Source organism: Bos taurus, chromosome 21 (assembly GCF_002263795.3).
Source record: "Bos taurus isolate L1 Dominette 01449 registration number 42190680 breed Hereford chromosome 21, ARS-UCD2.0, whole genome shotgun sequence".
Lineage (NCBI taxonomy): Eukaryota > Metazoa > Chordata > Mammalia > Artiodactyla > Bovidae > Bos > Bos taurus.
Window position 1 is genome coordinate 30,280,395 of NC_037348.1, and position 10,995 is coordinate 30,291,389.

At 51.3% G+C, this 10,995-nt stretch overlaps 1 protein-coding gene across 2 annotated transcripts; it reads right to left on the bottom strand.

Moving 5' to 3' along the window:
• On the bottom strand, nt 1–10,995 carry LOC530472 (relaxin-3 receptor 1). 2 transcript variants are annotated; one of them, XR_003031416.2, is made up of 2 exons: nt 9,511–10,993; nt 1–6,471 (listed from the first exon to the last, which is right to left on the bottom strand). XR_003031416.2 is itself a non-coding variant. In XM_024982016.2 (2 exons), the coding sequence occupies exon 1, from the start codon at nt 10,864–10,866 to the stop codon at nt 9,709–9,711; it is 1,158 nt and encodes a 385-aa protein (XP_024837784.1). In that variant the 5' UTR covers nt 10,867–10,995; the 3' UTR covers nt 1–6,471; nt 9,681–9,708. The 2 variants fall into 2 exon arrangements, 1 of the variants encoding a protein (XP_024837784.1); XM_024982016.2 differs by having other exon boundaries at nt 9,681–10,995.

The window sequence follows — 10,995 nt, forward strand, 5'->3', positions numbered from 1 at the left end:
TTCTAATCCTTCCTCAGAGCCACTCAGCAAGGAGATAGGGATTTCCCACGTATAGGGAAATCAGGGCTCAGAAAGATATGGGGATTTGCTCAAGGTCACACAGACAGTTAGGGACAGAGCCGTCCAGATCCTCTCCCACAAACTACAAAGCAACAGAAAGACATGCCAGCACATTGCTGAACAGTCTCTCAAAATACTTGCCATGTGGATTCTGGCATTCATCAAAAGAAATGTTTATAGAGATCAAAGTTAAACAGCTCCAAGAGAGCTCTTAAAGTGTCTTTTGTACAACAGAGCAAAGAAGTCGAAGACTGACCATGCTGGAGACGCAGGCAAAATGATCAGGGCAAGCAGGGCTTGGGCAGCATTAGAGTCCCAGCCACCTTGGGTGCCCTGCGCCCACCCCACTCCCAGGCTGAACTGTATTGGTCCTGAGAGGTCCACGTGACTGACTGCATCAGATATCTTTGCTTCATTTTTTCCCCTAGAACCTCTCTGGCAGACATCTAGACAGGGATGAGAGAGAAGCCACGACCCGTGGGGGTTAGGGTGATCACCATTCAGGTTCACCCGCACTTAACACTGAAAGTCCCAGCTGCTGGAAACCAGTCTCAGGCAAATGGTTGCTCACCCTGTGTTGGAGAGGCCTGCCTTCCTCCTGGGACCTTGTCAGATTGAGAAAGCCAGGCTGTGACATGGGCTCCCTGTGTGACCCGTGGCTTCTTCTTTCTGGACCTCAATTTCCTCATCTCTAAAACAGGGGTTTGGCTAGGACCTCTGAGGAGGGTGCTTCTAGCTTATACATTCCTCGGTTTCTGAATCTGTGTCTCACTGAGGTCCCCCGTTTGCCACCTTCCTTAGGGCAGGGCTAAGAAACCAAACATGAAAGCCCACGGGGACCAACCCCATTGGATTCCTGCAGGAGTGGCGCTTCCCACCTCATGCCCTCTCCCCGTCCCTCCCCCACACCCTTGCTTTGTTCATTCATTAAGGGTGTCAATTAGGAGGTGATTATTCATCCTAACTACAACAGAAGGACATTTAAAATGGAGCCCACTCCACTCTTGGGGAACTGAAAGTAGGTTTACAGATTCCTGTTTACTTGACATTTTAATCAGCAAGCTGAGAGCAGAGAAACTTTAAGTGGAAGGGTCAAGAGTCATGGCCACACACATTTCCATTTCAGCAAGAAATCTTCCAGCACCCACTCCAGGCCAGAGGCTATTGTGAGGGTGACACAGTAGAGATCAAATAGAGGATCAGAGAATCAAGGTCCCTGGCTTGGAAGAGCACCTGCTCAGCCAGGGATGGGGTTGTACTCATAAGGGGCTGAACACGGGGTGCCCTGTGGCAGGTGCCATGAGCGTCCCCAGGAAATAGGGGAAGCCAAAATAGACGGTGGTTGGATGGCATGACTTTATCAATACAAACTCCCGTAACCGGGCGGGGGTGGGGGGCGGCCAGAAACATTTTCAATCAGGCCCAAGCCGGTGTTTGTGGTTCTGAAGTGCTTTAAGAGAGGTGGCTGAAAATGATTTGAGAGGTGAGGGAGGGCAGGAAAGGGAAAGGGGATTTGGCCTCAGATGCTGAGAGGTTGTGGGTGGTGGCGGCAGCCAGGCCAGCAGAGCAGCACCACACAGAATAAGCAAGGACCGTGGGACACAGGCCAGTGCCCCATCTACGGGCCTGGCCCCTCCAGGCAGAGGGGACAGCATGAGTGGACCTGTGCAGGGTCCAGAGAAGGCCAGGGGGAGAGCCCACGGTGCAGGCACAAGATCCTGGGCTTCGCCTTGTAAGTTCCTGCTTCTCATACTGGGGTTCTCCGTGGTGCTAGACAGGAGCCTCCGTCACTTGAGAATGGGCTTGTTATTTTTATTGTCGAATAAACATACATATAGTATGAAGCAGACTGCAAACTGGATGAATTCTGAAGATAAAACTCAAGGTTTTAAGGAATCACTTCACTCACAGCTGAATGCAGAGCCCTTCAGGTACTTCAGTGGAGAAGTCCGGGTGCACTGCCAGGCAGCAGGGACCCAGAGAAGGGTTTAAAGCAGAGAAGGGGCAGGGTCAGCTCTGCAGTTTACAGCCCAGAGGAGTGTCTGAAGAGGGTAGGAATGATACAGGAAAGGATCCTTTGGGCTGAGGCTGGATGCAGGCTGAGGTCAGGAGGGGTTCCCGGGTTGGGGGCCAGTGTAAGCAAGGAAAGAGGGGTGAGACTGCTGGGCGTGGAGGCATACTGTGAGAGACAGGGCTCGCTGTGAAAGAAGCTCTAGAGGGATGCAGAGATGGGCTGCTGATGCCGGAATGACAGCCTGGCAGAGTGCCATGTCTTGGGAGTGGGGAAGGGCTATCACTTCATTTCTAAGAAGGCCACACGGTTATGTCAGCTAAGAACACATTGGCTACCTCCTATGGGTTTTGACATGTACTTATGAACTTGAACTCCAGACCAGCTTTGACTCTCTGCTCTGCCAGTTAGCTACAGTGGAATCTGGCACAATTTATTCACCTACTCCATGCTTCATCTTTCTCATCTGGGAAATGGAGATCTGGTAACAACAAGGCATCTGACAGCAAACAGTGAATGTTAGTTACTCATATTTTCATTATTCAGTCTTGAATGTTTCCTAATTTCTATTACAATTTAGGTTTTGCATTATTTAGAAACTTTTTCTCAAACATCGAATTTTGTTTTCTTGACTTTGTTGTTATTGACTTCCAAATTCCTTGGACTGTGGTTGGAAACTATAGGTCTATTTTTGAGTTTTTGTTGAAACTTGTTCTATGGCTAGTTCATGGTCAATTTTTTTAAAGTATTTCATGAACACTGGAAAAAATGCATATTCTCTGTTAGGTGCAGGGTTTTATACTTATCCATTTGATCAAGCTTGTTAATTGTGGTGTTGAAATTTTCTATACCCTAATTGTTTTTAGCCTGTTGAACTCTCAATTACTGAGACAGGGATGTTAAAAATCTACCACCATGATTATGGATTTATCCATTTCTCTCTTAAAATTCTACCAATTGTTACGTTATGTGAATATAAACTAAACTTTAAAAAATATCTTACTGGAGAATTGTTATTTTGTATCATTATATAATGATCTTCTTTCTCCCTAATAATGCACTTATGCCTTCAGACCCCTTCTGGTGGTAACAATGCTACACACCAATGGAACAGCACAGCCATTTTATTTTCTCAGATTCCTACTTGGTGTTGGAGAAGACTCCTGAGAGCCCCTTGGACTGCAAGGAGATCCAACCAGTCCATTCTGAAGGAGATCAGCCCTGGGATTTCTTTGGAAGGAATGATGCTAAAGCTGAAACTCCAGTACTTTGGCCACCTCATGAGAAGAGTTGACTCACTGGAAAAGACTCTGATGCTGGGAGGGATTGGGGGCAGGAGGAGAAGGGGACGACAGAGGATGAGATGGCTGGATGGCATCACTGACTCGATGGACGTGAGTCTGAGTGAACTCCAGGAGTTGGTGATGGACAGGGAGGCCTGGCGTGCTGCGATTCATGGGGTCGCAAAGAGTCGGACACGACTGAGCGACTGATCTGATCTGATCTGATCTGGTGTGCCATTTTCCATCGTCTTTACTTTCAACCTGTTTTTGCCCTTATGGTTAGGTGTGTTTGTGTAAAGAGCATAAAGTGGGATTATGAGGTTATTTTTAAAATCCAGCCTGTCAGTCTCATAAATTACTTGTGTGTGTGTGTGTGTGTGTGTGTGTCCTTGTGCCTGGAGCCTGACACAATCAGCCTTCCAGAAATGTTTGCTGAATGTGAAATTGATCCCCATGGCTAGAATGAAAACACAGGATAAGGAGTGCTGCCGCTTATTGGGAATGGACTACACAGGGGCCAGTGCTGTGGGGAGCATGGTCTTCATATCGATGGGGGCCTTGAGGCCCAGGGAAGTCAGATGACCTGCTTGAGGTCACACAGCCAGAAGCACCCCAAGGCCTGTGCTTTCTCCTCCAGGGCCACTGCCTCTACTGTAAAGAGCGCCCCTTTTGCTTTTGTGATGCCTGTCTCCCCCCACTCAGTGCCAGCCTCCCTGGGCCCAAGGCCTCTGTTGAGGCTCCATGTTAGAACACGTGGAGTGAGTCCATGGGCCTAAAAGGAGGCTGGAAGGAATGAGTTGGGGCTGCAGACTTTAGCCAGAAGGTGAGCACTCCTCCCCACCTTCCCCAGCCCCTCTCTGCAGGCAAGCTCAGCCCACAGAATGTCTGCATTAGTTCCCTAGGGCTGTCATAACAAATGAGGTGCATACATGCTCAATTGTGTCTGACTCTTTGCAACCCTACAGACTGTAACCCACCAGGTTCCTCTGTCCAAGGGATTCTCCAGGCAAGAACACTGGGCTGGGTTGCCATGCCCTCCTCCAGGGGATCTTCCTGACCCAGGAATTGAACCTGAGTCTTCTGTGTCTCCTACACTGCAGGCAGATTCTTTACCCACTGAGCCACCTGGAAAGCCCCAAATGAGGTGGCTTAACAGAAATTCATTCTCTCACAGTTCTCTGGAGGGTAGAAGGCTGAGATCAAGGTGTCAGCAGGGCCACGCTTTTTTGGAAGCCTCTAAGGAAGAATCCTTCTTGCCGCTTCCAGCTTCCAAGGAGTTGCCGGCAATACTTGGCTTGTAGATGCTTCACTCCAGTCTCTGTTTCCATCTGTATATGCCATTCTCCTGTCTGTGTGTCTCTCTGTTTTCATGTGACCTTCTTATAAGGACACCAGGCATTGGATTCAGGGCCAAGCCTAATCCAGGATGACCTCATCTTAACTTGATTACATCTGCAAGGACCCTATATCCAAATAAGGTTATACTCGCAGATGTCTGGGGCTGGATTTCAGTATACTTTTTGGGAGGACACAATTCAATGCATAGCAGCACCTGCTTTCAAATAAGGTTGTCAACCTGAGCATCATGCTGTCTGTAACCAACCCCAACCCACAGTGACTCTGGACCCTCTCATCCCCACACACTGTCACTCCCCATCAGCCCCCTCCCCTCCATGCTCAACCCCCACCATCTCTCCTTCCCACCAGCACTGCCGTCCCTCACAGCCCTTTGTGAACTCTCACCCTCCAGCCTCCATCACGGGCCACTTTGAAAGAGCTGTCTACATTTGCACCTTCTAGCTTCTCCCCTCCCACCCTTTCCTCCAGCTGCTAGAGTCTGACTTTCCCCATCCAGTCACTCCCATTTTTTCTCAGGAGGTCAGAATTCAGCCAAGGGTGGCCTTGTACAGGTCAATGGTCAGACTCCATTTTTCAGACAGTGTCTTGATGTCTCTGCTTCAGCCCAAGGCCACCTCCTCTTGCAACCCCCACATCTACAGCCCTCACATCTAATCAGTTCCTGTTAAGACAAAACAACTGTGGAAGGCAGTGAGCCATAAGCTGTCTCCTCATTCACTCATATCATTTGTTTTGATTAACTCCAGTCTGACAACTCATATTAGAGGCAGGAAGGGTGGCAGGCCTGGGATGGTGTCAGCTCTGTTGCCCATTGGCTATATGCCACTTCACTACTTGGAGCCTCAGTTTGCTCTTCCATGAAATGGGAATAATGTGACCTGGTTCCCAAGGATACTGTGAGAATGAATGGAGACGATGACATAAAGAAGTTCTGGAGAATGAAATAGGTGAACGAAGGTGGATCCAGAGATGGCCTGGCCAGCCGACCCGGTTCACAGGAACCTGGATTTTAGGAGGAGTCTTCCTGAACCCAGGGGAGGCTTTGGAAAGCCTGCTCAGATTGAGGAAAGGAGAAAGAGACAAAAGACCACATCATACACAGGCAAACAGGAGAGTGAGGACTTACACAACAGTGTTCATTCATTCACCAAACATTTATTGAGAGCCTACCGTATAAGCAATACAAGGGAAGACTCAGACACAGATATTTACAGTTTATCGCTGAAGAAGAAATAGAAACATACTCAGCATCCAGTTCGCTGTCCTCGTGTGGGCAGCACACTGCACAGGGGACCAGGAAGAGCTGTGTGCCTGCCCTTGTCCTCCGAGGTGGGCAGAGGAATGGCAGGGAGGCAGGCAGAGTGGAGCGCTAAGAGCCAAAACAGAAAGGTTTCAAGGCGCACAAGGGAGGGACACAGAGTAGGACATGGGGGCCCCCAAAACTTTCACAGAGAGCGTGCTGGGGTTGAGAAAAGGTCTGCAACATCCGCCTGGGGTTCCAACACTTAGAATGCTCCAGGGAGGACCTGGGGGTGAGGTGACTTGGAAGAGAAAGGAAGGCTCAGCTGCCCCTCTGTCCTGAAGGGAAGAGAGAAAGGCGGCCAGGGTCAGGAGGGTCTCGCCAACAGGCCAGGCTGTGTGACACAAGCGAGGGGTGCAGGGAAGCGTCCTGTCCTCTTCAAGGAAGAATTCAGCAGAGAAAGCGTGCCAAGGCTGAGGCGCTGGGGTCTGGCTGCTCCAAGGGGCAGGGGCTCACCTCTGCAAGTTGAAAATGACATTCAGCAGCTGCCCACCTGTCTCCTGGCACAGAGTCCATGGCTCTGTACTTCCACCCACCTGGAGTGGTGTCGGAAGTCCGAGCATCCCCTCATGCCTCTCTCCTACAGGCCGCAGAGGGGGCTGGGATATGCTGGGATAATGACAACATCATGTATCCTTGCAATTCATTCAGGCCATGACCCCTCCTCCTCCCTGCCCTGCCCTGCAGTACCTGACACCATGGCCACTCCAGGCTCCACGCGCTCATTCAGAGCACCTATTCTTCTGCAGGCACCTGGCTCCTTTGTGGCCTCCGTGCCCAGGACACAAGTTGCCATTTGGCTTCTTTGAGCACTTTTACCCCCCTTCTCCTTCTTGGCAGCTGGCAGATGAGCCAAAAGCACGTAAGAGTTTGGGCTTTGGAGTCAGGGAGCTGCTGTTGGAAATGTTTGCTGTGCTGCCTCATGAGCAGTGTGACCTCAGGCAGTTCCCTAACTTCTCTGAGCCTTCATTTCCTCCTCACAAGGTAAATAATACTGCATACCTCAAAATCCTTTTTGAGGACCAAGCCTACACAAAGCGCTGTGCCTGCCTCATTGTCAAGTGCTCAACCAATGCCGGATCATTGCTCTTCTTGCTCAACAAGTTTGGGGGTTTTGTTCTTTCCCTTCAAAAATCTCATTTATTCTGCACTTCCGCAATGCCCCTCTTCTCGACATCTAGTGATGCCGCACTCTTCTAGCTCACCCTTTCGCACTGTCTTCCCAAAGTGCCCCATCCCTCACGCCTGCCTCCTTCCTCACTGTCCCTTCAATACTGGTGTCAGGACTGCGCTGAACGCCCCCTTGGCGGAGGATGGTCTCTCTGGGGCACACCTGGGTCCTACTTCCACACACATGGCAGTTGCAGGGGAAGCCTCAAGAGTGCAGGCTCAGAGCTGGGCCCACGGTTTGAGACTACAATATGGGCATTTGATGAGACCCTCCACACGAGCCATAGAGTCCTCTTCTGGTCAACATGATATTTGCACGACATGAGCCAGTAAAATTCACCCTGACCTCGATAAAGGAAACAGTTCACAGGAACTAAGAGTTAAATGAATAGTGTTGTAGCAAGAAATGACCCTAAAAAGAGTTTGCAGGTAAAGAGTGGATAGAAAAGAACACAGAGGGGGTAAAAATTAATCATTGATCTGGAAATGGTCACAGGGAATTATCAGCCCACTCATTTTATAGATAAAGAAACCAAGGCTGAGGCAGGCACAGTGACTCGCTTAAGGCACATAGCAAGGCCAGATCAAGGGCTTCTGCACAGGCTGATTCCAGATTTAATGTCTTTGCCTCCCACGCCCTAGGGTCCACTGTATGGCATTTGTGGAGTCATTAGTGTAACTTTCTACAATATTCTTTAAACAGAATGATTTTGGAAATGACCATTGGCCTCAGGTTCTATTTAATAAGCTATTATTTCTGATTTAGAGCACTTGCAGCTCCCACACAGTTCTCATGTTCTCTTGGGAGAACACCCCATACCCCACCCTTTTAGTTCTTAGGGCTGGTCCCAGGGACAATGGGGGATGGGCTGCAGGAAGACAAATGAGAACAACAGTAGTTACTCTTTATCCCTCCTGTTGCTCCCACCAAAGATTCCTCTGCATGTGAGAGAGAAATAAGCTGCAAATGACTCAATTTTAAAATAACACTGAGAAAAATAATCAAGGCTTGGAGCTACCAGTGAATCACTGCAGTTCTTTACTTTGTAAAATATTATTTTCTTTTTAAGTGGACAAGTACTCCAAGGAATACAGATTCTTCTGTATTATGGTCCTTTAGAGGGGTCATAGTACCACCCACACCATGAGGCACAGGGCCTATCATTCCACCAGGGGTTAGCTGTGGGCCTCACCCTTCCACCCCTTCCGACTGCTCTGGGATGACAAATCACAGACATTTGAGTTGACCCAAGATCCTGTGTGGGCTCCGGACGTGGACACCAGGCAGTGGGGAATAGGTTTTTTCCTCTACTTTAAAGCATCGTCTTCCTCTATCGGAAATATCAGGCATGAAATTTATGAGCAAATCTTTGCAAAGATGCAAACACAAATTCTGACCTCTGACCACCTAATCTCAAATGGTGTGTGCTGAGAATGCTTTATGGTAGCTCTGCATCAATATGAAGATCCAGTGCTGTCTACCAGAGAAAGAATTTAAGTCAGTTGCTTTTTGATTTACCTTCAGTGATGCCTTTGGAGAGCAAGGGGAAGAGATGCTGACTGTTAAGGCCTGTAGCATGCAAACACTCCCACCTGTCCCATATCAGTCACAGGGTCTCCAGGCTCAAAGAGATTGGTGAAATCATCCAGCAGCTCCACACCCCTATCTGATGCATCAACTCTGTCTCCATCAGTCTCTGTTGTAATGAATTCTAGAACAGGGAACTCACCACCTCATAAAGCTCAGGTGCTCCAAAATGGGAAAGGCCTGCCATAACGAGGGATGGAAATCTGCTTCCCATGACTTCTTTCCCACTGGTCCCAGTTCTGTCCTATGTGGGCCACTCAGGTCACTGCTCACCCCCCACTGCTCCCCCCTCCCCCACCAGCTACATAGCTCCAGACCTCCTGAGCAGCCACTTTTCATGCAACAGCTAGCATGCTCAGTCACAGCATACTGCCAGATGAGTGTGTTTGGGTCAGTCAAGCCCCCAGGATCTAGAGAGAACAAGTAGCAGGCGGGCCTTGCAGATGAAAGCTCAGAAATCTTGAGCCATCGAGGGCTACCTCATAATCTTGAAATCCCTCCACTCTGGTTTCCAAAAACCACTCACATCCCTCTCTCACAGCTCTCTTATAACAAAGGGAAACATAAACCAGGAGTCTGATTAAATGCCTTAAAGCTCAATGAATGGAGCTCACACTGTTTGCAGAGATTGTGCCAGGAGGATCAAAGGGCTAGATACAGAGGAGTCCCCAGGATTCATCTAACCCTCACCTCTCCTCATAGGAAAGAGGATGCTAAGGCCAGGGAGAAAGAGACTCACCCTGGGTCGCACAGAAGGTTAGAGATGAACTCCCAGGCTTAAGTAATTCCCACGGCCAAAGGGCCCGCTTCTCCAGTCAGGCACTGCCCCTTGACATCATCACTCCAATACCAACTGGCATAATCTGCCCCATCACTCTTGGTACTGACGGGGCGGCGTGTGGCCCTTACTGAGAGGTGTGGTTCTCCGGGTTCAGGCCTAATCAGAGAGCCCCGTAGCTGGGGCGCGGCTATCTATCGGACAGCCGGGTCGGAGGTCCGCTGGGTGCTTGGCCAGGCCGCACAGCTCTTGCAGGCCCTGGCGGAAGTCGCGGCGCAGCAGGCAGTAGAGTAGCGGGTTGAGGCAGCTGTTGGAGTGCGCCAGGCAGATGGACACCGGGAAGAGGTAGGCCTGCACCAGGAAGTAGGCGCGGTCCCAGGGCACCGCGTTCAGCTTGATCAGCACCCCCCAGAACGTAAGCGCTTGGTTGGGCAGCCAGCAGAGCACGAAGACCAGCAGCACGCAGGCCAGCGCCCGGGTAACCCGGGAGCGACGTCGGTGCCTGACTCCAGACGACCAGCGTACCCGCTGCCGACGCAGGAAGCGCAGAAACAGCAGCGAGCAGGTCCCCAACGTGACCAGCGGCAGCACAAAGGCCACGGTGATCTTTTGTAGATGGTAGAAGGCCAGCCAGTCGGGACCGCCGTCGGGGAAGCGCAGCAGGCACAAGCGTTCGCCCCCGATGCTGGCCGCTGTGGCGAATAGGGCGGTGGGTGCGGTAGCCAGGACTGCGGTGGCCCAGAGCAAGCTGCACACGCAGACAGCCCACAGGGTGCCCGGCCGGCGGGGGCGCAGCGCCCTCGCCACCGCGTAGTAGCGCGCCACGCTCATGGCGCTAAGGAAGAAGCCGCTAGCGTACATATTGAGCACCGTAAGCGTGAGCACCACCTTGCACATGGCACCCCCGAAGGGCCAGCTGAAGTCGCGCACCATGTCCACGGCCCAGAAGGGCAGTGTCAGCACGAACTGCAGGTCGGTGGCTGCAAGGTTGAGTAGGAAGCAGTTGAGCAGGGAGTGCCGGCGCCGCTGCTGGGACCGCACCAGGACAAGCACCAGCACGTTGCCCACCAGCCCCACAGCGCACAGGGCCAGGTAGGCGCCCGCGATCAGAGCGCGCAGTGCCAGCGCCGCTCCGGCCTCTGCCACTCCCTCCAGGCCGTCCAGGCTGCGGGGACCCCAGGTCGGGCGAGTGCTCTCAGATCCGTTGCCCAGCGAACTGTTAGAGGGCTGCCGAGACGATGCGTCTCCAAACCAGTTCAGGGGGAGCACGGCCCCGAAGGCGCGGGCCATGCGACAGCTGCCTCTGGCTGACTCCATCGCCCTTGGTGGAGCTCAGGGATCTGCTCAGGTCCACTCCGAAGCCAGAGGCTAAACTGGGACGACTAGCGGTGTTCAGTACCGCGCGGCAGCATTTTTAAAGGGATGAAGGCTTCCCTGATTGGTCAG

What these genes read in the sequence shown, in the direction of transcription:
- LOC530472 (XM_024982016.2), bottom strand. Translation starts at nt 10,866, where the DNA reads ATGGAGTCAGCCAGAGGCAGCTGTCGCATGGCCCGCGCCTTCGGGGCC.